General features: G+C 46.6%; 1 protein-coding gene across 1 annotated transcript in view; it reads left to right on the top strand.

The window, feature by feature from the left end:
• Window positions 1-24554, top strand: part of LOC139572868 (CUB and sushi domain-containing protein 3-like) — a 1528140-nt gene that overhangs the window by 845983 nt on the left and 657603 nt on the right. Inside the window, exons 20-21 of the mRNA XM_071395690.1 lie at window positions 2104-2220; window positions 2627-2842. Coding sequence (XP_071251791.1) covers window positions 2104-2220; window positions 2627-2842 — 333 coding nt within the window. The remainder of the gene's footprint in view (window positions 1-2103; window positions 2221-2626; window positions 2843-24554) is intronic.

A 24554-nucleotide genomic window follows, 5' to 3' on the forward strand; every position in this document is an offset into this window, starting at 1 on the left:
TGGGAGGTAGGGTTTGATTTCAGTGTCGTTCGCCTGGAGAGACTCGGCGTGTATGGCAAATGGCACCCTTATTCCTTTACCTATAGTGCACTACTTTTGACCAGGACCCATAGGGGCTAGTGCACTTACCATTTGGGATAGAGCTTAGGCCTCTAGGGTAGGGACTACAGCTGTACAGCTCCAGGCATCATTATCATCCTCCAAAAACACTGTCTGGCATTCATTGGCATTCATTACTTAGAAAACATGTACTCCAGCCACCAAGTTCAACTTCAAATATTATCCTGCCAGATGATGTGTTTCGGGAGGGCGTCTGCATAATGCCAGTAGCCGGGCGGCCGGGTTTACAAGAACAAAAAACGTAAAAAAACATATTTAAAAAAATAATATTTTAAATTGTCATATTTGCCAAGTATTGTCCTTTTAAAGAACATATGACCTTTTATAATGATAACAATACAATGGCAGCCAGTAGAAAGTTGGTGGCTGGTGAACAATGGCTAATTAATCTGGATAAACTTTTAACAGGCTCTGACATTTAACACCGTGGCCCAGTCGCCATTGAGAGGGGACTGTATCTCATTAACTTTGCTGTGGTAAGATAAAGAGCTCAGCTGTAGATGAAGGCAATTAGGAAGACATGCAAAATGTGTAGCTCATTTTGAAGAGCATGTTGCTTACAACACCAAGGGTTGTGGGTTTGATTCCTGTTGACCAACCAGACAAAAGTAGGTTTGATTCCTGTTGACCATCCATACAAAAGTGGGTTTGATTCCTGTTGACCATCCATACAAAAGTGGGTTTGATTCCTGTTGACTAAGCCAGACAAAAGTGGGTTTGATTCCTGTTGACCAACCAGACAAAAGTGGGTTTGATTCCTGTTGACCAGCCATATAAATGTGGATTTGATTCCTGTTGACTAAGCCATACAAAAGTGGGTTTGATTCCTGTTGACCAACCAGACAAAAGTGGGTTTGATTCCTGTTGACCAACCAGACAAAAGTGGGTTTGATTCCTGTTGACCAACCATACAAAAGTGGGTTTGATTCCTGTTGACTAAGCCAGACAGAAGTGGGTTTGATTTCTGTTGACCAACCAGACAAAAGTAGGTTTGATTCCTGTTGACCAACCAGACAAAAGTGGGTTTGATTCCTGTTGACTAAGCCATACAAAAGTGGGTTTGATTCCTGTTGACCAACCAGACAAAAGTGGGTTTGATTCCTGTTGACCAACCATACAAAAGTGAGTTTGATTCCTGTTGACCAACCAGACACAAGTGGGTTTGATTCCTGTTGACCAACCAGACAAAAGTGGGTTTGATTCCTGTTGACCAACCATATAAAAGTGGGTTTGATTCCTGTTGACTAAGCCATACAAAAGTGGGTTTGATTCCTGTTGACCAACCATACAAAAGTGGGTTTGATTCCTGTTGACCAACCATACAAATGTGGATTTGATTCCTGTTGACCAACCATACAAATGTGGATTTGATTCCTGTTGACCAACCATACAAAAGTGGGTTTGATTCCTGTTGACCAACCAGACAAAAGTGGGTTTGATTCCTGTTGACCAACCATACAAAAGTGGGTTTGATTCCTGTTGACCAACCATACAAAAGTGGGTTTGATTCATGTTGACCAACCATACAAATGTGGATTTGATTCCTGTTGACCAACCATACAAAAAAAATGTTGGATAAAAGTGTTCGCTAATTTACATATATTATAGATGATGTATGTCAATAGTGGAGCGTGAGGAGGATCACAACATTAAGTTGACTAGTATTATCATTAGCAACGTGTATTAGCATCAAGCTAGCATTAGCATTGTATATTAGCGTCATGCTAGCACTAGCATTGTATATTAGCATCATGCTAGCATTAGCATTGCTTATTAGCATCAGGCTAGCATGAGCATAGAGTATTTACATCAGGCTAGCATTAGCATTGTGTATTAGCATCAGGCTAGCATGAGCATAGTGTATTAACATCAGGCTAGCATTAGCATTGTGTATTAGCATCAGGCTAGCATTAGTATTGTGTATTAGCATCAGGGTAGCATTTGCATTGTCTATTAGCATAATTGTCTCTCGTCATTCTCCAGCATCGTGCGGTGGGGACGTGGGAGGACCTGGTGGTATCATTCTGTCTCCTGGATATCCAGAACTCTACCCTAACTCTCTAAACTGCACCTGGACGGTGGAGGTCGGACATGGGAAAGGTAGGAAAGTAAAGAATATCCGGTTCTTTACTCAAAGCCCTTTTTTTATACAAATGGACCTACAGAACTATGACGAGTGTGACAGTGTTACGTGTATGCCTCTAGGCAAGTCAGTTAACAACACATTCTTATTTATAATGACGGCCTAGGCACAGTGTTCAGGAGCAGAACGACAGATTTTTAACTTGTCTGCTCGGGGATTCGATCGAGCAACCATTCCGTTACTGGCCTAACGCTCTAACCACTAGGCTACCTAAATCTGTTGTATCAGATTTCACCATTCAAAGAGCTTTAAAAGTCCTCTTTCATTACTTGAGAAATCCCAGTTGTAACATTTGAGCTAATACCATCCTGACATCTGATGATCTGATTCTTCTTCTTCTTCTCTTCTCTCTGTTCTGTTCAGGGGTCCAGTTCATGTTCCATTCCTTCCACCTGGAAGATCACCATGACTACCTCCTGATCACTGAGAACGGCAGCTTCCTCCTGCCTTTAGCTCGCCTCACCGGCTCCGAGCGCCCGGCGCCCATCAACGCAGGTCTCTACGGGAACTACAAGGCTCAGCTTCGCTTCATCTCAGACTTCTCTATTTCGTTTCAAGGATTTAACATCTCTTTCTCAGGTGAGAGACAGAGAGAGAGACAGAGAGAGAGACAGAGACAGAGACAGAGACGAGACAGAGAGACAGAGAGACAGACAGAGTAAAATGTACTGTAAGGAGAGCCATTTATCAGTGAGGGCTTAATTAATATATATATATATATATATATATATATATAAAATATAGAATAACTATCTTCAAAGTAATGACTCGGGACGTCGGGTTTGATATGAAAGCTTCTTTTAGTAATAATTCTTGATCACGTTACATTTAACAACTTTAGATTCTACAGAGCAATGCCAGTAAGATGCTAGCGCAAAGGAGCCATAAAAATCACCTGTTAATTGCACTTAACTAGCGCGTTCACTCTCTACTTCCTGTCGCAAGGCATTCTGGAACTTGCAGTCAAAAGCGTAATTCAATACTAACCAATACAATTACATATGTAAATAACTAAAGAAATATCTTTAGATACAGCTCAATAAATTAACTTAAACATTAACTCTGTAACACATTAAAGTTACAACATCCCCCCCCCCCCGATGAACAACTGTGTTCATCTAGATCTCTAGGCAGTATATCAACTGAATAGGTCTCCTCAACAAAGTCCCTGAAACAGTACGAACTGAACATGATCTAACTAGGCCATCTCGGCCTGGAAACAGTTCCTCAATCTTTCCTAGTTTCCAGGTTTGTCTGGGTGTGTTATCTTCTCCTATGAGTACAACGTCACCCGCTTTCAGTGCGGTGGGCTGTGGTGTATCACAGCGGTGTGCTGACTTTAGATCCAGCAAGTAGTCTCTTCGCCAACTGTTCCAGAAGCTGGTCACAAGTCTCTGCCTGTACTTCCATCTGCGTGTCATGTCCTCCTTGTTTAGCGTTGGGTGCTGAGTGTCAGCTGGAAATGGCTTTGGAGGCAAAGAGGTTAGTCGTTTACCCACCAGGAAGTGTGCTGGGGTCAGGGGTTGTGGTTCATCCACTTCATTGTGCACGAAGGTCAGAGGCCTAGAATTTAGAATTGCTTCAACCTCTGTCAGGACTGTGCACATCTCTTCAAAGTTGAGTGAAGCTCTCCCAAGAACCTTTCGCGGGCATGTTTTCTCTGACCTGACAAGTCTTTCCCAGAATCCGCCCCACCAGGCTGCTCGCTCGGCGATGAACCTCCAGGTGATGCCCCTTTCTGAGAAGAAAGCCAAGAGTTGGGGCTCTTCGATTGCCTTCCACAGCTCTTTCAAGTCCTGATCAGCTCTCTTGAACGTTTTTGCATTGTCTGAGTATCTGTACTTGTTGGGCAGAACCCATGGGTGCTGCTCTCTGAATGTGAAGCTGGACTGTTGCAGTCTTCCTCCTACACTGAGTAGTTTGTGTTCGTCCAGGAACGGTTTCAGTTCTCTGATTTTACAGTCATTGTTTAGGCTTTTTCCTGCCTTCAGTAGTTTGATCTCCTGTCCAAAACTCTGTTGTTGCGTTACCTTAATCCAGTACTTTTCTGCATCGAACAGTTCGTCAGCAGTCAGTTCACCTTGTATCTTTATGGTTGTACGAGCATTGGCTATGAATCTCTTTATACAGGCGGTGACTCTGAACACTCTTTTCAGTTTGCTGTACCTTTCAAGCTCCAACACAGGTTCAGTGATTGCTGTGCTGTTTGCTGCGAGTTGTACAGTAACCTGGCAGCTGGACTTGAGTTCTATATTCACCTCTTCCGGAACCTTGTTATCATCAGTCTCTTCGGACTGATTGGGTGATATCAGAATTCTGGGTCCATTCCACCATAGCTCGCTCTGTGTCAAGTTTCGAACAGTTTGTCCTCTTGTAGGGAGGTCAGCTGGATTAGTTTTCCCTTCAATATGTGACCATGACTCTGGATTGGTCAAGGCCTGGATCTCTGTCACTCTGTTCGCAACAAACTGTTTCCATTTCTGAGCTGAGCTGCAAATCCAATGCAGCACGATCATCGAGTCTGTCCACATTTGGATCTGTTTTTCTTCCAATTTCAATGTGGTCATCAAGTTGTTTGCGAGTCTCGCTCCAATCACAGCTCCCATGAGCTCCAGGCGTGGCAGCGTCATTTTCTTGAGTGGGGCTACCCTGGACTTGGATGCGACTAGACTTGTTGTTTCCCTGTCTTGTGACTCACCTTGCAAGTAAGCTACTGCACTGTAAGCCCTTTCACTTGCATCACAGAACACGTGTAGTTTCAGAGTGTGGCTATTATGTGGCCGCATGTCTGTTCTGTACCACCTTGGTATGGTGAGCTGGTGTAACTGGGGTAGTTCTGAACACCACTGTTGCCATTCTCGTGTCAGATCAGGTGGTAATTCTTCAAACCTCTGTAGAGCCTCGGTTTCCTCTGGGTTCTGTGTTTTCTCGCTTATAATACCCAGAGACTCAAGCTCCCAGAATGCATTCAGTTGTTTGGAGACTAGTGTGTCTTCATCAAGTGGGATGAACATGCAAGTTGCCTCGGCGACACTTGACATGGACACGGGTCCCTGCACCAACCATCCAAAGGTGCTCTCTAAAGCAACTAGCGTCTCCGTCAGTCGCTCCACTCTGCCTGATACTATCTGCCAGTAGTAGTCTGCTCCTATCAGGACAGAGATTTCAGGATCATTGTCATCTCCTGGAAAGTCTGCAAGCTGCAGTCCCTTTCTATTGAGCTCATGTCGAATCTGTTCACCAGGAACCTTCATCACAGCTGTGCACACTTGTGGGGTTTCAATTGCCTCTATTCTCTGCTGTTTGTCCCAGACATTCTCCAAGATGACTTTCACTGTGTTGCGTTGGGACGTTGCTGGGGCAGAGGAGCCAAACGTGTGAAGAGTGAGTGCCTCTTGTCTGATTACTGGTAGCTTCAAGCCCTTCACAAGGTTTTCATGTATGAAGCTTCTCTGACTGCCTCCATCTAGTAAGCAACGAGCTATCTTCCTGCCCGATGGGCCTTCTACCCATGCCTTTGCCGTTTGTAGCAACACAGTGTTCTGTCCATCTGGTTTCATCTTCACTGAATGGGGAATAACTGAGGAAACAACAGCATCTACAGACACAGTAGGGGGTTGCACCTCACTCCTCTTACCGGTACACACAGCAATGTGATGTCTGCTTCCACATGATGCACATGACACATCTTTGACTTTACAGAATTTTGCTTCTGTCCTAAACATACAAAGCATCTTCCCATTTTCTTTAGTTTCTCTTTGCGTGCAGCAATATTGTGGTCAGGGCAGCTTTCTGATTTGTGGTCTGCACTGTCACAGAATAGACAGTTTTGTTCCTTCTGGCTGGCTGTATGCAGTGCTGCAGCAGAGGGCATGTTGGGTCTTTTTGTTTTCATTTCATTGGAGAAGCATGACTTGTTCCATGGTTTGCTCTCTTTCTGTTGGTTGCATGATCTTGTCATTTGTAGCGCTCTCTCCCTGCTCTGAACCTCCTTCTGTAGGAAACTGACAATCTCAGACACTTTCCATTCATCATCTACTCCCCTCTGACGACTATAGTCAAGAGCTATGTCCTCTGGAATCATCTGCAGTAAGATTGGGCATAGTAAGCTTCCATAGGTTTCTGACACTACACCCAGTGATTCCAGGCTCCTAATCTGAATTTCACATTCATCATATAGCTGCCTCAATGCATTTAGATCAGAGGATTTCTTCACAGGGGTGAGATTCAGCAGCTTTGACATATGAGCACTAATCACAAGATCTTTCCTTCCAAATCTGCTCTTGAGTAGAGCAATTGCATCATCATAGTTACTGTCTGTTAACATCAGTCCTGCTACTGCCTTTGCAGCTGGTCCAGTGAGATATGTTTTCAGATAGGTAAACTTCTCTTTATTACACAGTGAATCATTGTTGTGAATAGCAGTCTCATACTGGCTCCAAAACTCCTGCCACATACTGACATCTCCATAGAATTTCTCAATAATCAACTTTGGTAGCCTTACTGATTGTCTCTGTGATCTGTTTGAGTTAGCGTCACTCACCCGTGCTGGTAGTGGATTGAGATCCTGGTTTTTCTTTATCACTCGTTGTGCACGGCTCTTCAGCATGATAACGCGCTCTTTGTAATCCTCCGTGCATGCAATCTCTGCCTCCAATCCGTCCAATGGCGTTAACTGTTCAATTCCACGATCAAGTTCAAACAAACTGTTCTCCTTAGCTAACAGCAATTCCAACAATGTACTCAAGTGATCGGTATCCGGATTCGACTGGGATATTTCCACGTCAATCTGATTCAAAATCCGTGTTGTGGCACCTCGAATGGTACCCCGCTTTAGTCTCATTCTTTCGGTTTCATGCCGACGTTCCTCAGCCATTTCAGCCGCTTCTTCGTCGCAGCTCATATCCCGGGTTTCGGCACCAAAAATATAGAATAACTATCTTCAAAGTAATGACTCGGGACGTCGGGTTTGATATGAAAGATTCTTTTAGTAATAATTCTTGATCACGTTACATTTAACAACTTTAGATTCTACAGAGCAATGCCAGTAAGATGCTAGCGCAAAGGAGCCATAAAAATCACCTGTTAATTGCACTTAACTAGCGCGTTCACTCTCTACTTCCTGTCGCAAGGCATTCTGGAACTTGCAGTCAAAAGCGTAATTCAATACTAACCAATACAATTACATATGTAAATAACTAAAGAAATATCTTTAGATACAGCTCAATAAATTAACTTAAACATTAACTCTGTAACACATTAAAGTTACAACAAGAGCAGGCTTAAGGGTGGACTGAAGCTCTGAGACTGATGATTCAGGATGGATCAATATTGTAAACCAAGGTCAAGTACAAGGAGCCTTTCAGAGATGGCCTGCATCCCAAATGACACCTTGTCCCATATGTGGTTTACTACATTAGACCAGGGTCAATAGGGGATGTGGTCCACTACATTAGACCAGGGTCAATAGGGGATGTGGTCCACTACATTAGACCAGGGTCAATAGGGGATGTGGTCCACTACATTAGACCAGGGTCAATAGGGGATGTGGTCCACTACATTAGACCAGGGTCAATAGGGGATGTGGTCCACTACGTTAGACCAGGGTCAATAGGGGATGTGGTCCACTACATTAGACCAGGGTCAATAGGGGATGTGGTCCACTACATTAGACCAGGGTCAATAGGGGATGTGGTCCACTACGTTAGACCAGGGTCAATAGGGGATGTGGTCCACTACATTAGACCAGGGTCAATAGGGGATGTGGTCCACTACATTAGACCAGGGTCAATAGGGGATGTGGTCCACTACATTAGACCAGGGTCAATAGGGGATGTGGTCCACTACATTAGACCAGGGTCAATAGGGAATGTGGTCCACTACATTAGACCAGGGTCAATAGGGGATGTGGTCCACTACATTAGACCAGGGTCAATAGGGGATGTGGTCCACTACATTAGACCAGGGTCAATAGGGGATGTGGTCCACTACATTAGACCAGGGTCAATAGGGGATGTGGTCCACTACATTAGACCAGGGTCAATAGGGGATGTGGTCCACTACATTAGACCAGGGTCAATAGGGGATGTGGTCCACTACATTAGACCAGGGTCAATAGGGGATGTGGTCCACTACATTAGACCAGGGTCAATAGGGGATGTGGTCCACTACATTAGACCAGGGTCAATAGGGGATGTGGTCCACTACATTAGACCAGGGTCAATAGGGGATGTGGTCCACTACATTAGACCAGGGTCAATAGGGGATGTGGTCCACTACATTAGACCAGGGTCAATAGGGAACAGGGTGTAATTTGTAGGGAACAGGGTGTAATTTGGAGGGAACAGGGTGTAATTTGGGGGGAACAGGGTGTAATTTGGAGGGAACAGGGTGTAATTTGTAGGGAACAGGGTGTAATTTGTAGGGAACAGGGTGTAATTTGGAGGGAACAGGGTGTAATTTGTAGGGAACAGGGTGTAATTTGTAGGGAACAGGGTGTAATTTGTAGGGAACAGGGTGTAATGTGGGGGGAACAGGGTGTAATTTGGAGGGAACAGGGTGTCATTTGTAGGGAACAGGGTGTAATTTGTAGGGAACAGGGTGTAATTTGGAGGGAACAGGGTGTCATTTGTAGGGAACAGGGTGTAATTTGGAGGGAACAGGGTGTAATTTGGGGGGAACAGGGTGTAATTTGGAGGGAACAGGGTGTAATTTGGAGGGAACAGGGTGTCCTTTGTAGGGAACAGGGTGTAATTTGGAGGGAACAGGGTGTAATTTGGAGGGAACAGGGTGTCATTTGTAGGGAACAGGGTGTAATTTGTAGGGAACAGGGTGTAATTTGGAGGGAACAGGGTGTCATTTGTAGGGAACAGGGTGTAATTTGTAGGGAACAGGGTGTAATTTGGAGGGAACAGGGTGTAATTTGTAGGGACAGGGTGTAATTTGTAGGGAACAGGGTGTAATTTGGAGGGAACAGGGTGTAATTTGTAGGGAACAGGGTGTAATTTGGAGGGGACAGGGTGTCATTTTTAGGGAACAGGGTGTAATTTGGAGGGAACAGGGTGTGATTTGTAGGGAACAGGGTGTAATTTGTAGGGAACAGGGTGTAATTTGGAGGGAACAGGGTGTAATTTGTAGGGAACAGGGTGTCATTTGGGGGGAACAGGGTGTAATTTGGAGGGAACAGGGTGTAATTTGGGGGGAACAGGGTGTAATTTGTAGGGAACAGGGTGTAATTTGGGGGGAACAGGGTGTAATTTGTAGGGAACAGGGTGTAATTTGGGGGGAACAGGGTGTAATTTGTAGGGAACAGGGTGTAATTTGGGGGGAACAGGGTGTAATTTGTAGGGAACAGGGTGTAATTTGGGGGGAACAGGGTGTAATTTGGAGGGAACATGGTGTAATTTGGGGGGAACAGGGTGTAATTTGTAGGGAACAGGGTGTAATTTGGAGGGAACAGGGTGTAATTTGTAGGGAACAGGGTGTAATTTGGAGGGAACAGGGTGTCATTTGTAGGGAACAGGGTGTCATTTGGGGGGAACAGGGTGTAATTTGTAGGGAACAGGGTGTAATTTGGAGGGAACAGGGTGTGATTTGTAGGGAACAGGGTGTACTTTGTAGGGAACAGGGTGTAATTTGGAGGGAACAGGGTGTAATTTGGAGGGAACAGGGTGTGATTTGGAGGGAACAGGGTGTAATTTGGAGGGGACAGGGTGTAATTTGTAGGGAACAGGGTGTAATTTGGAGGGAACAGGGTGTGATTTGTAGGGAACAGGGTGTAATTTTTAGGGAACAGGGTGTAATTTGGAGGGAACAGGGTGTGATTTGTAGGGAACAGGGTGTAATTTGTAGGGAACAGGGTGTAATTTGGAGGGAACAGGGTGTAATTTGTAGGGAACAGGGTGTAATTTGTAGGGAACAGGGTGTGATTTGTAGGGAACAGGGTGTAGTTTGTAGGGAACAGGGTGTAGTTTGTAGGGAACAGGGTGTAATTTGTAGGGAACAGGGTGTAATTTTTAGGGAACAGGGTGTAATTTGGAGGGAACAGGGTGTCATTTATAGGGAACAGGGTGTAATTTGTAGGCAACAGGGTGTAGTTTGGAGGGAACAGGGTGTGATTTGTAGGGAACAGGGTGTAGTTTGTAGGGAACAGGGTGTAGTTTGTAGCGAACAGGGTGTAGTTTGTAGGGAACTGGGTGTAATTTTTAGGGAACAGGGTGTAATTTGTAGGGAACAGGGTGTAATTTGGAGGGAACAGGGTGTAATTTGTAGGGAACAGGGTGTAATTTGGAGGGAACAGGGTGTCATTTGTAGGGAACAGGGTGTCATTTGGAGGGAACAGGGTGTAGTTTGTAGGGAACAGGGTGTAGTTTTTAGGGAACAGGGTGTAGTTTGTAGGGAACAGGGTGTAGTTTGGAGGGAACAGGGTGTAGTTTTTAGGGAACAGGGTGTAGTTTGTAGGGAACAGGGTGTAGTTAGGAGGGAACAGGGTGTAGTTTGTAGGTAACAGGGTGTAGTTTGTAGGGAACAGGGTGTAATTTGTAGGGAACAGGGTGTAATTTGTAGGGAACAGGGTGTAATTTGGAGGGAACAGGGTGTAATTTGTAGGGAACAGGGTGTAATTTGGAGGGGACAGGGTGTCATTTTTAGGGAACAGGGTGTAATTTGGAGGGAACAGGGTGTGATTTGTAGGGAACAGGGTGTAATTTGTAGGGAACAGGGTGTAATTTGGAGGGAACAGGGTGTAATTTGTAGGGAACAGGGTGTAATTTGGGGGGAACAGGGTGTAATTTGGAGGGAACAGGGTGTAATTTGGGGGGAACAGGGTGTAATTTGTAGGGAACAGGGTGTAATTTGGGGGGAACAGGGTGTAATTTGTAGGGAACAGGGTGTAATTTGGGGGGAACAGGGTGTAATTTGTAGGGAACAGGGTGTAATTTGGGGGGAACAGGGTGTAATTTGTAGGGAACAGGGTGTAATTTGGGGGGAACAGGGTGTAATTTGGAGGGAACATGGTGTAATTTGGGGGGAACAGGGTGTAATTTGTAGGGAACAGGGTGTAATTTGGAGGGAACAGGGTGTAATTTGTAGGGAACAGGGTGTAATTTGGAGGGAACAGGGTGTCATTTGTAGGGAACAGGGTGTCATTTGGGGGGAACAGGGTGTAATTTGTAGGGAACAGGGTGTAATTTGGAGGGAACAGGGTGTGATTTGTAGGGAACAGGGTGTACTTTGTAGGGAACAGGGTGTAATTTGGAGGGAACAGGGTGTAATTTGGAGGGAACAGGGTGTGATTTGGAGGGAACAGGGTGTAATTTGGAGGGGACAGGGTGTAATTTGTAGGGAACAGGGTGTAATTTGGAGGGAACAGGGTGTGATTTGTAGGGAACAGGGTGTAATTTTTAGGGAACAGGGTGTAATTTGGAGGGAACAGGGTGTGATTTGTAGGGAACAGGGTGTAATTTGTAGGGAACAGGGTGTAATTTGGAGGGAACAGGGTGTAATTTGTAGGGAACAGGGTGTAATTTGTAGGGAACAGGGTGTGATTTGTAGGGAACAGGGTGTAGTTTGTAGGGAACAGGGTGTAGTTTGTAGGGAACAGGGTGTAATTTGTAGGGAACAGGGTGTAATTTTTAGGGAACAGGGTGTAATTTGGAGGGAACAGGGTGTCATTTATAGGGAACAGGGTGTAATTTGTAGGCAACAGGGTGTAGTTTGGAGGGAACAGGGTGTGATTTGTAGGGAACAGGGTGTAGTTTGTAGGGAACAGGGTGTAATTTGTAGGGAACAGGGTGTGATTTGTAGGGAACAGGGTGTAGTTTGTAGGGAACAGGGTGTAGTTTGTAGGGAACAGGGTGTAATTTGTAGGGAACAGGGTGTAATTTTTAGGGAACAGGGTGTAATTTGGAGGGAACAGGGTGTCATTTATAGGGAACAGGGTGTAATTTGTAGGCAACAGGGTGTAGTTTGGAGGGAACAGGGTGTGATTTGTAGGGAACAGGGTGTAGTTTGTAGGGAACAGGGTGTAGTTTGTAGGGAACAGGGTGTAGTTTGTAGGGAACTGGGTGTAATTTTTAGGGAACAGGGTGTAATTTGTAGGGAACAGGGTGTAATTTGGAGGGAACAGGGTGTAATTTGTAGGGAACAGGGTGTAATTTGGAGGGAACAGGGTGTCATTTGTAGGGAACAGGGTGTCATTTGGAGGGAACAGGGTGTAGTTTGTAGGGAACAGGGTGTAGTTTTTAGGGAACAGGGTGTAGTTTGTAGGGAACAGGGTGTAGTTTGGAGGGAACAGGGTGTAGTTTTTAGGGAACAGGGTGTAGTTTGTAGGGAACAGGGTGTAGTTAGGAGGGAACAGGGTGTAGTTTGTAGGGAACAGGGTGTAGTTTGTAGGGAACAGGGTGTAATTTGTAGGGAACAGGGTGTAATTTGTAGGGAACAGGGTGTAATTTGGAGGGAACAGGGTGTAATTTGTAGGGAACAGGGTGTAATTTTGAGGGAACAGGGTGTAAGTTGTAGGGAACAGGGTGTAATTTGGGATGCACCCATCATGAAAGCTGTCCAGGTGAATCTCCTGAAGAGACCAGGAGACCAGGGACTGCCGTCGACCCAATTGGCACCCTATTCTCTGTGTAGTACACAGACTAGAGAGATACAGACTAGAGAGATAGAGAGATAGAGATTAGAGAGATAGAGACTAGAGAGATAGAGAGATACAGACTAGAGAGTTACAGACTAGAGAGATAGAGAGATAGAGATTAGAGAGATAGAGACTAGAGAGATAGAGAAATACAGACTAGAGAGTTACAGACTAGAGAGATAGAGAGATACAGACTAGAGAGTTACAGACTAGAGAGTTACAGACTAGAGAGATAGAGAGATAGAGACTAGAGAGATAGAGACTAGAGAGATACAGACTAGAGAGATACAGACTAGAGAGTTACAGACTAGTGTTATACAGACTAGAGAGATACAGACTAGATGTTACTAACTTCTTGTCCATCAGAGTTAATGGGACTAACTTCTCCTATTGAAACTGGCTAAATGTTTGTCCTCCTGCTCGTCAGAGGGAAGCGTAACTTGGTGCAGCAACTCATGCTTATTCATGGTCTTTACCCAGGAGCCTGTTCTGTGTGCATACTGTAATTATCATCTATAGATTGTCCTGCTTATAATTCTGCACGCTATCTAATCTAATCTATGATTAGATGGACTGGTTGGGTAATGTAGCGACCAGCGTCAGAGCCTCTGATTAGATTGACTGGTTGGGTAATGTAGCGACCAGCGTCAGAGCCTTTGATTAGATTGACTGGTTGGGTAATGTAGCGACCAGCGTCAGAGCCTTTGATTAGATTGACTGGTTGGGTAATGTAGCGACCAGCGTCAGAGCCTTTGATTAGATGGACTGGTTGGGTAATGTAGCGACCAGCGTCAGAGCCTTTGATTAGATGGACTGGTTGGGTAATGTAGCGACCAGCGTCAGAGCCTTTGATTAGATGGACTGGTTGGGTAATGTAGCGACCAGCTTCAGAGCCTTTGATTAGATGGACTGGTTGGGTAATGTAGCGACCAGCGTCAGAGCCTTTGATTAGATTGACTGGTTGGGTAATTTAGCGACCAGCGTCAGAGCCTTTGATTAGATTGACTGGTTGGGTAATGTAGCGACCAGCGTCAGAGCCTTTGATTAGATTGACTGGTTGGGTAATGTAGCGACCAGCGTCAGAGCCTCTGATTAGATTGACTGGTTGGGTAATGTAGCGACCAGCGTCAGAGCCTCTGATTAGATTGACTGGTTGGGTAATGTAGCGACCAGCGTCAGAGCCTTTGATTAGATTGACTGGTTGGGTAATGTAGCGACCAGCGTCAGAGCCTCTGATTAGATTGACTGGTTGGGTAATGTAGCGACCAGCGTCAGAGCCTCTGATTAGATTGACTGGTTGGGTAATGTAGCGACCAGCGTCAGAGCCTCTGATTAGATTGACTGGTTGGGTAATGTAGCGACCAGCGTCAGAGCCTCTGATTAGATGGACTGGTTGGGTAATGTAGCGACCAGCGTCAGAGCCTTTGATTAGATTGACTGGTTGGGTAATGTAGCGACCAGCGTCAGAGCCTTTGATTAGATGGACTGGTTGGGTAATGTAGCGACCAGCGTCAGAGCCTTTGATTAGATTGACTGGTTGGGTAATGTAGCGACCAGCGTCAGAGCCTCTGATTAGATTGACTGGTTGGGTAATGTAGCGACCAGCGTCAGAGCCTTTGATTAGATGGACTGGTTGGGTAATGTAGCGACCAGCGTCAGAGCCTTTGATTAGATTGACTGGTTGGGTAATGTAGCGACCAGCGACAGAGCCTTTGATTAGATTGACTGGTTGGGTAATGTAGCGACCAGCGACAGAGCCTTTGATTAGATTGACTGGTTGGGTAATGTAGCGACCAGCGTCAGAGCCTTTGATTAGATTGACTGGTTGGGTAATGTAGCGACCAGCGACAGAGGCTTTGATTAGATTGACTGGTTGGGTAATGTAGCGACCAGCGACAGAGCATTTGATTAGATTGACTGGTTGGGTAATGTAGCGACCAGCGTCAGAGCCTTTGATTAGATTGACTGGTTGGGTAATGTAGCGACCAGCGTCAGAGCCTTTGATTAGATTGACTGGTTGGGTAATGTAGCGACCAGCGTCAGAGCCTTTGATTAGATTGACTGGTTGGGTAATGTAGCGACCAGCGTCAGAGCCTTTGATTAGATTGACTGGTTGGGTAATGTAGCGACCAGCGTCAGAGCCTCTGATTAGATTGACTGGTTGGGTAATGTAGCGGCCAGCGTCAAAGCCTTTGATTAGATTGACTGGTTGGGTAATGTAGCGGCTAGCGTCAGAGCCTTTGATTAGATGTACTGGTTGGGTAATGTAGCGACCAGCATCAGAGCCTTTGATTAGATTGACTGGTTGGGTAATGTAGCGACCAGCGTCAGAGCCTTTGATTAGATTGACTGGTTGGGTAATGTAGCGACCAGCGTCAGAGCCTTTGATTAGATTGACTGGTTGGGTAATGTAGCGACCGGCGTCAGAGCCTTTTATTAGATTGACTGGTTGGGTAATGTAGCGACCGGCGTCAGAGCCTTTGATTAGATTGACTGGTTGGGTAATGTAGCGACCGGCGTCAGAGCCTTTGATTAGATTGACTGGTTGGGTAATGTAGCGTCCAGCGTCAGAGCCTTTGATTAGATTGACTGGTTGGGTAATGTAGCGACCAGCGTCAGAGCCTTTGATTAGATTGACTGGTTGGGTAATGTAGCGACCAGCGTCAGAGCCTTTGAGTAGATTGACTGGTTGGGTAATGTAGCGGCCAGCGTCAGAGCCTTTGATTAGATTGACTGGTTGGGTAATGTAGCGACCAGCGTCAGAGCCTCTGATTAGATTGACTGGTTGGGTAATGTAGCGACCAGCGTCAGAGCCTTTGATTAGATTGACTGGTTGGGTAATGTAGCGACCAGCGTCAGAGCCTTTGATTAGATTGACTGGTTGGGTAATGTAGCGACCAGCGTCAGAGCCTTTGATTAGATGGACTGGTTGGGTAATGTAGCGACCAGCGTCAGAGCCTTTGATTAGATGGACTGGTTGGGTAATGTAGCGACCAGCGTCAGAGCCTTTGATTAGATGGACTGGTTGGGTAATGTAGCGACCAGCGTCAGAGCCTTTGATTAGATGGACTGGTTGGGTAATGTAGCGACCAGCGTCAGAGCCTTTGATTAGATTGACTGGTTGGGTAATTTAGCGACCAGCGTCAGAGCCTTTGATTAGATTGACTGGTTGGGTAATGTAGCGACCAGCGTCAGAGCCTTTGATTAGATTGACTGGTTGGGTAATGTAGCGACCAGCGTCAGAGCCTTTGATTAGATGGACTGGTTGGGTAATGTAGCGACCAGCGTCAGAGCCTTTGATTAGATGGACTGGTTGGGTAATGTAGCGACCAGCGTCAGAGCCTTTGATTAGATGGACTGGTTGGGTAATGTAGCGACCAGCGTCAGAGCCTTTGATTAGATGGACTGGTTGGGTAATGTAGCGACCAGCGTCAGAGCCTTTGATTAGATGGACTGGTTGGGTAATGTAGCGACCAGCGTCAGAGCCTTTGATTAGATTGACTGGTTGGGTAATTTAGCGACCAGCGTCAGAGCCTTTGATTAGATTGACTGGTTGGGTAATGTAGCGACCAGCGTCAGAGCCTTTGATTAGATTGACTGGTTGGGTAATGTAGCGACCAGCGTCAGAGCCTCTGATTAGATTGACTGGTTGGGTAATGTAGCGACCAGCGTCAGAGCCTCTGATTAGATTGACTGGTTGGGTAATGTAGCGACCAGCGTCAGAGCCTTTGATTAGATTGACTGGTTGGGTAATGTAGCGACCAGCGACAGAGCCTTTGATTAGATTGACTGGTTGGGTAATGTAGCGACCAGCGACAGAGCATTTGATTAGATTGACTGGTTGGGTAATGTAGCGACCAGCGTCAGAGCCTTTGATTAGATTGACTGGTTGGGTAATGTAGCGACCAGCGTCAGAGCCTTTGATTAGATTGACTGGTTGGGTAATGTAGCGACCAGCGTCAGAGCCTTTGATTAGATTGACTGGTTGGGTAATGTAGCGACCAGCGTCAGAGCCTTTGATTAGATTGACTGGTTGGGTAATGTAGCGACCAGCGTCAGAGCCTCTGATTAGATTGACTGGTTGGGTAATGTAGCGGCCAGCGTCAAAGCCTTTGATTAGATTGACTGGTTGGGTAATGTAGCGGCTAGCGTCAGAGCCTTTGATTAGATGGACTGGTTGGGTAATGTAGCGACCAGCGTCAGAGCCTTTGATTAGATTGACTGGTTGGGTAATGTAGCGACCAGCGTCAGAGCCTTTGATTAGATGGACTGGTTGGGTAATGTAGCGACCAGCGTCAGAGCCTTTAATTAGATGGACTGGTTGGGTAATGTAGCGACCAGCGTCAGAGCCTTTGATTAGATGGACTGGTTGGGTAATGTAGCGACCAGCGTCAGAGCCTTTGATTAGATGGACTGGTTGGGTAATGTAGCGACCAGCGTCAGAGCCTTTGATTAGATTGACTGGTTGGGTAATTTAGCGACCAGCGTCAGAGCCTTTGATTAGATTGACTGGTTGGGTAATGTAGCGACCAGCGTCAGAGCCTTTGATTAGATTGACTGGTTGGGTAATGTAGCGACCAGCGTCAGAGCCTCTGATTAGATTGACTGGTTGGGTAATGTAGCGACCAGCGTCAGAGCCTCTGATTAGATTGACTGGTTGGGTAATGTAGCGACCAGCGTCAGAGCCTTTGATTAGATTGACTGGTTGGGTAATGTAGCGACCAGCGTCAGAGCCTCTGATTAGATTGACTGGTTGGGTAATGTAGCGACCAGCGTCAGAGCCTCTGATTAGATTGACTGGTTGGGTAATGTAGCGACCAGCGTCAGAGCCTCTGATTAGATTGACTGGTTGGGTAATGTAGCGACCAGCGTCAGAGCCTCTGATTAGATTGACTGGTTGGGTAATGTAGCGACCAGCGTCAGAGCCTTTGATTAGATTGACTGGTTGGGTAATGTAGCGGCCAGCGTCAGAGCCTTTGATTAGATGGACTGGTTGGGTAATGTAGCGACCAGCGTCAGAGCCTTTGATTAGATTGACTGGTTGGGTAATGTAGCGACCAGCGTCAGAGCCTCTGATTAGATTGACTGGTTGGGTAATGTAGCGACCAGCGTCAGAGCCTTTGATTAGATGGACTGGTTGGGTAATGTAGCGACCAGCGTCAGAGCCTTTGATTAGATTGACTGGTTGGGTAATGTAGCGACCAGCGACAGAGCCTTTGATTAGATTGACTGGTTGGGTAATGTAGCGACCAGCGACAGAGCCTTTGATTAGATTGACTGGTTGGGTAATGTAGCGACCAGCGTCAGAGCCTTTGATTAGATTGACTGGTTGGGTAATGTAGCGACCAGCGACAGAGCCTTTGATTAGATTGACTGGTTGGGTAATGTAGCGACCAGCGACAGAGCATTTGATTAGATTGACTGGTTGGGTAATGTAGCGACCAGCGTCAGAGCCTTTGATTAGATTGACTGGTTGGGTAATGTAGCGACCAGCGTCAGAGCCTTTGATTAGATTGACTGGTTGGGTAATGTAGCGACCAGCGTCAGAGCCTTTGATTAGATGGACTGGTTGGGTAATGTAGCGACCAGCGTCAGAGCCTTTGATTAGATTGACTGGTTGGGTAATGTAGCGACCAGCGTCAGAGCCTCTGATTAGATTGACTGGTTGGGTAATGTAGCGACCAGCGTCAGAGCCTTTGATTAGATGGACTGGTTGGGTAATGTAGCGACCAGCGTCAGAGCCTTTGATTAGATTGACTGGTTGGGTAATGTAGCGACCAGCGACAGAGCCTTTGATTAGATTGACTGGTTGGGTAATGTAGCGACCAGCGACAGAGCCTTTGATTAGATTGACTGGTTGGGTAATGTAGCGACCAGCGTCAGAGCCTTTGATTAGATTGACTGGTTGGGTAATGTAGCGACCAGCGACAGAGGCTTTGATTAGATTGACTGGTTGGGTAATGTAGCGACCAGCGACAGAGCATTTGATTAGATTGACTGGTTGGGTAATGTAGCGACCAGCGTCAGAGCCTTTGATTAGATTGACTGGTTGGGTAATGTAGCGACCAGCGTCAGAGCCTTTGATTAGATTGACTGGTTGGGTAATGTAGCGACCAGCGTCAGAGCCTTTGATTAGATTGACTGGTTGGGTAATGTAGCGACCAGCGTCAGAGCCTTTGATTAGATTGACTGGTTGGGTAATGTAGCGACCAGCGTCAGAGCCTCTGATTAGATTGACTGGTTGGGTAATGTAGCGGCCAGCGTCAAAGCCTTTGATTAGATTGACTGGTTGGGTAATGTAGCGGCTAGCGTCAGAGCCTTTGATTAGATGTACTGGTTGGGTAATGTAGCGACCAGCATCAGAGCCTTTGATTAGATTGACTGGTTGGGTAATGTAGCGACCAGCGTCAGAGCCTTTGATTAGATTGACTGGTTGGGTAATGTAGCGACCAGCGTCAGAGCCTTTGATTAGATTGACTGGTTGGGTAATGTAGCGACCGGCGTCAGAGCCTTTTATTAGATTGACTGGTTGGGTAATGTAGCGACCGGCGTCAGAGCCTTTGATTAGATTGACTGGTTGGGTAATGTAGCGACCGGCGTCAGAGCCTTTGATTAGATTGACTGGTTGGGTAATGTAGCGTCCAGCGTCAGAGCCTTTGATTAGATTGACTGGTTGGGTAATGTAGCGACCAGCGTCAGAGCCTTTGATTAGATTGACTGGTTGGGTAATGTAGCGACCAGCGTCAGAGCCTTTGAGTAGATTGACTGGTTGGGTAATGTAGCGGCCAGCGTCAGAGCCTTTGATTAGATTGACTGGTTGGGTAATGTAGCGACCAGCGTCAGAGCCTCTGATTAGATTGACTGGTTGGGTAATGTAGCGACCAGCGTCAGAGCCTTTGATTAGATTGACTGGTTGGGTAATGTAGCGACCAGCGTCAGAGCCTTTGATTAGATTGACTGGTTGGGTAATGTAGCGACCAGCGTCAGAGCCTTTGATTAGATGGACTGGTTGGGTAATGTAGCGACCAGCGTCAGAGCCTTTGATTAGATGGACTGGTTGGGTAATGTAGCGACCAGCGTCAGAGCCTTTGATTAGATGGACTGGTTGGGTAATGTAGCGACCAGCGTCAGAGCCTTTGATTAGATGGACTGGTTGGGTAATGTAGCGACCAGCGTCAGAGCCTTTGATTAGATTGACTGGTTGGGTAATTTAGCGACCAGCGTCAGAGCCTTTGATTAGATTGACTGGTTGGGTAATGTAGCGACCAGCGTCAGAGCCTTTGATTAGATTGACTGGTTGGGTAATGTAGCGACCAGCGTCAGAGCCTCTGATTAGATTGACTGGTTGGGTAATGTAGCGACCAGCGTCAGAGCCTCTGATTAGATTGACTGGTTGGGTAATGTAGCGACCAGCGTCAGAGCCTTTGATTAGATTGACTGGTTGGGTAATGTAGCGACCAGCGACAGAGCCTTTGATTAGATTGACTGGTTGGGTAATGTAGCGACCAGCGACAGAGCATTTGATTAGATTGACTGGTTGGGTAATGTAGCGACCAGCGTCAGAGCCTTTGATTAGATTGACTGGTTGGGTAATGTAGCGACCAGCGTCAGAGCCTTTGATTAGATTGACTGGTTGGGTAATGTAGCGACCAGCGTCAGAGCCTTTGATTAGATTGACTGGTTGGGTAATGTAGCGACCAGCGTCAGAGCCTTTGATTAGATTGACTGGTTGGGTAATGTAGCGACCAGCGTCAGAGCCTCTGATTAGATTGACTGGTTGGGTAATGTAGCGGCCAGCGTCAAAGCCTTTGATTAGATTGACTGGTTGGGTAATGTAGCGGCTAGCGTCAGAGCCTTTGATTAGATGGACTGGTTGGGTAATGTAGCGACCAGCGTCAGAGCCTTTGATTAGATTGACTGGTTGGGTAATGTAGCGACCAGCGTCAGAGCCTTTGATTAGATGGACTGGTTGGGTAATGTAGCGACCAGCGTCAGAGCCTTTAATTAGATGGACTGGTTGGGTAATGTAGCGACCAGCGTCAGAGCCTTTGATTAGATGGACTGGTTGGGTAATGTAGCGACCAGCGTCAGAGCCTTTGATTAGATGGACTGGTTGGGTAATGTAGCGACCAGCGTCAGAGCCTTTGATTAGATTGACTGGTTGGGTAATTTAGCGACCAGCGTCAGAGCCTTTGATTAGATTGACTGGTTGGGTAATGTAGCGACCAGCGTCAGAGCCTTTGATTAGATTGACTGGTTGGGTAATGTAGCGACCAGCGTCAGAGCCTCTGATTAGATTGACTGGTTGGGTAATGTAGCGACCAGCGTCAGAGCCTCTGATTAGATTGACTGGTTGGGTAATGTAGCGACCAGCGTCAGAGCCTTTGATTAGATTGACTGGTTGGGTAATGTAGCGACCAGCGTCAGAGCCTCTGATTAGATTGACTGGTTGGGTAATGTAGCGACCAGCGTCAGAGCCTCTGATTAGATTGACTGGTTGGGTAATGTAGCGACCAGCGTCAGAGCCTCTGATTAGATTGACTGGTTGGGTAATGTAGCGACCAGCGTCAGAGCCTCTGATTAGATTGACTGGTTGGGTAATGTAGCGACCAGCGTCAGAGCCTTTGATTAGATTGACTGGTTGGGTAATGTAGCGGCCAGCGTCAGAGCCTTTGATTAGATGGACTGGTTGGGTAATGTAGCGACCAGCGTCAGAGCCTTTGATTAGATTGACTGGTTGGGTAATGTAGCGACCAGCGTCAGAGCCTCTGATTAGATTGACTGGTTGGGTAATGTAGCGACCAGCGTCAGAGCCTTTGATTAGATGGACTGGTTGGGTAATGTAGCGACCAGCGTCAGAGCCTTTGATTAGATTGACTGGTTGGGTAATGTAGCGACCAGCGACAGAGCCTTTGATTAGATTGACTGGTTGGGTAATGTAGCGACCAGCGACAGAGCCTTTGATTAGATTGACTGGTTGGGTAATGTAGCGACCAGCGTCAGAGCCTTTGATTAGATTGACTGGTTGGGTAATGTAGCGACCAGCGACAGAGCCTTTGATTAGATTGACTGGTTGGGTAATGTAGCGACCAGCGACAGAGCATTTGATTAGATTGACTGGTTGGGTAATGTAGCGACCAGCGTCAGAGCCTTTGATTAGATTGACTGGTTGGGTAATGTAGCGACCAGCGTCAGAGCCTTTGATTAGATTGACTGGTTGGGTAATGTAGCGACCAGCGTCAGAGCCTTTGATTAGATTGACTGGTTGGGTAATGTAGCGACCAGCGTCAGAGCCTCTGATTAGATTGACTGGTTGGGTAATGTAGCGGCCAGCGTCAAAGCCTTTGATTAGATTGACTGGTTGGGTAATGTAGCGGCTAGCGTCAGAGCCTTTGATTAGATTGACTGGTTGGGTAATGTAGCGACCAGCGTCAGAGCCTTTGATTAGATTGACTGGTTGGGTAATGTAGCGACCGGCGTCAGAGCCTTTGATTAGATTGACTGGTTGGGTAATGTAGCGACCGGCGTCAGAGCCTTTTATTAGATTGACTGGTTGGGTAATGTAGCGACCGGCGTCAGAGCCTTTGATTAGATTGACTGGTTGGGTAATGTAGCGACCGGCGTCAGAGCCTTTGATTAGATTGACTGGTTGGGTAATGTAGCGTCCAGCGTCAGAGCCTTTGATTAGATTGACTGGTTGGGTAATGTAGCGACCAGCGTCAGAGCCTCTGATTAGATTGACTGGTTGGGTAATGTAGCGACCAGCGTCAGAGCCTCTGATTAGATTGACTGGTTGGGTAATGTAGCGACCAGCGTCAGAGCCTTTGATTAGATTGACTGGTTGGGTAATGTAGCGACCAGCGTCAGAGCCTTTGATTAGATGGACTGGTTGGGTAATGTAGCGACCAGCGTCAGAGCCTTTGATTAGATTGACTGGTTGGGTAATGTAGCGACCAGCGTCAGAGCCTCTGATTAGATTGACTGGTTGGGTAATGTAGCGACCAGCGTCAGAGCCTTTGATTAGATGGACTGGTTGGGTAATGTAGCGACCAGCGTCAGAGCCTTTGATTAGATTGACTGGTTGGGTAATGTAGCGACCAGCGTCAGAGCCTTTGATTAGATTGACTGGTTGGGTAATGTAGCGACCGGCGTCAGAGCCTTTGATTAGATTGACTGGTTGGGTAATGTAGCGACCGGCGTCAGAGCCTTTGATTAGATTGACTGGTTGGGTAATGTAGCGACCAGCGTCAGAGCCTTTGATTAGATTGACTGGTTGGGTAATGTAGCGACCAGCGACAGAGCCTTTGATTAGATTGACTGGTTGGGTAATGTAGCGACCAGCGACAGAGCATTTGATTAGATTGACTGGTTGGGTAATGTAGCGACCAGCGTCAGAGCCTTTGATTAGATTGACTGGTTGGGTAATGTAGCGACCAGCGTCAGAGCCTTTGATTAGATTGACTGGTTGGGTAATGTAGCGACCAGCGTCAGAGCCTTTGATTAGATTGACTGGTTGGGTAATGTAGCGACCAGCGTCAGAGCCTTTGATTAGATTGACTGGTTGGGTAATGTAGCGACCAGCGTCAGAGCCTCTGATTAGATTGACTGGTTGGGTAATGTAGCGGCCAGCGTCAAAGCCTTTGATTAGATTGACTGGTTGGGTAATGTAGCGGCTAGCGTCAGAGCCTTTGATTAGATGGACTGGTTGGGTAATGTAGCGACCAGCGTCAGAGCCTTTGATTAGATTGACTGGTTGGGTAATGTAGCGACCAGCGTCAGAGCCTTTGATTAGATGGACTGGTTGGGTAATGTAGCGACCAGCGTCAGAGCCTTTGATTAGATTGACTGGTTGGGTAATGTAGCGACCAGCGTCAGAGCCTCTGATTAGATTGACTGGTTGGGTAATGTAGCGACCAGCGTCAGAGCCTCTGATTAGATTGACTGGTTGGGTAATGTAGCGACCAGCGTCAGAGCCTCTGATTAGATTGACTGGTTGGGTAATGTAGCGACCAGCGTCAGAGCCTCTGATTAGATTGACTGGTTGGGTAATGTAGCGACCAGCGTCAGAGCCTTTGATTAGATTGACTGGTTGGGTAATGTAGCGACCAGCGTCAGAGCCTTTGATTAGATGGACTGGTTGGGTAATGTAGCGACCAGCGTCAGAGCCTTTGATTAGATTGACTGGTTGGGTAATGTAGCGACCAGCGTCAGAGCCTCTGATTAGATTGACTGGTTGGGTAATGTAGCGACCAGCGTCAGAGCCTTTGATTAGATGGACTGGTTGGGTAATGTAGCGACCAGCGTCAGAGCCTTTGATTAGATTGACTGGTTGGGTAATGTAGCGACCAGCGACAGAGCCTTTGATTAGATTGACTGGTTGGGTAATGTAGCGACCAGCGACAGAGCCTTTGATTAGATTGACTGGTTGGGTAATGTAGCGACCAGCGTCAGAGCCTTTGATTAGATTGACTGGTTGGGTAATGTAGCAACCAGCGACAGAGCCTTTGATTAGATTGACTGGTTGGGTAATGTAGCGACCAGCGACAGAGCATTTGATTAGATTGACTGGTTGGGTAATGTAGCGACCAGCGTCAGAGCCTTTGATTAGATTGACTGGTTGGGTAATGTAGCGACCAGCGTCAGAGCCTTTGA

The sequence above is a fragment of the Salvelinus alpinus genome, chromosome 4 (assembly GCF_045679555.1).
Source record: "Salvelinus alpinus chromosome 4, SLU_Salpinus.1, whole genome shotgun sequence".
Taxonomy (NCBI): Eukaryota; Metazoa; Chordata; class Actinopteri; order Salmoniformes; family Salmonidae; genus Salvelinus; species Salvelinus alpinus.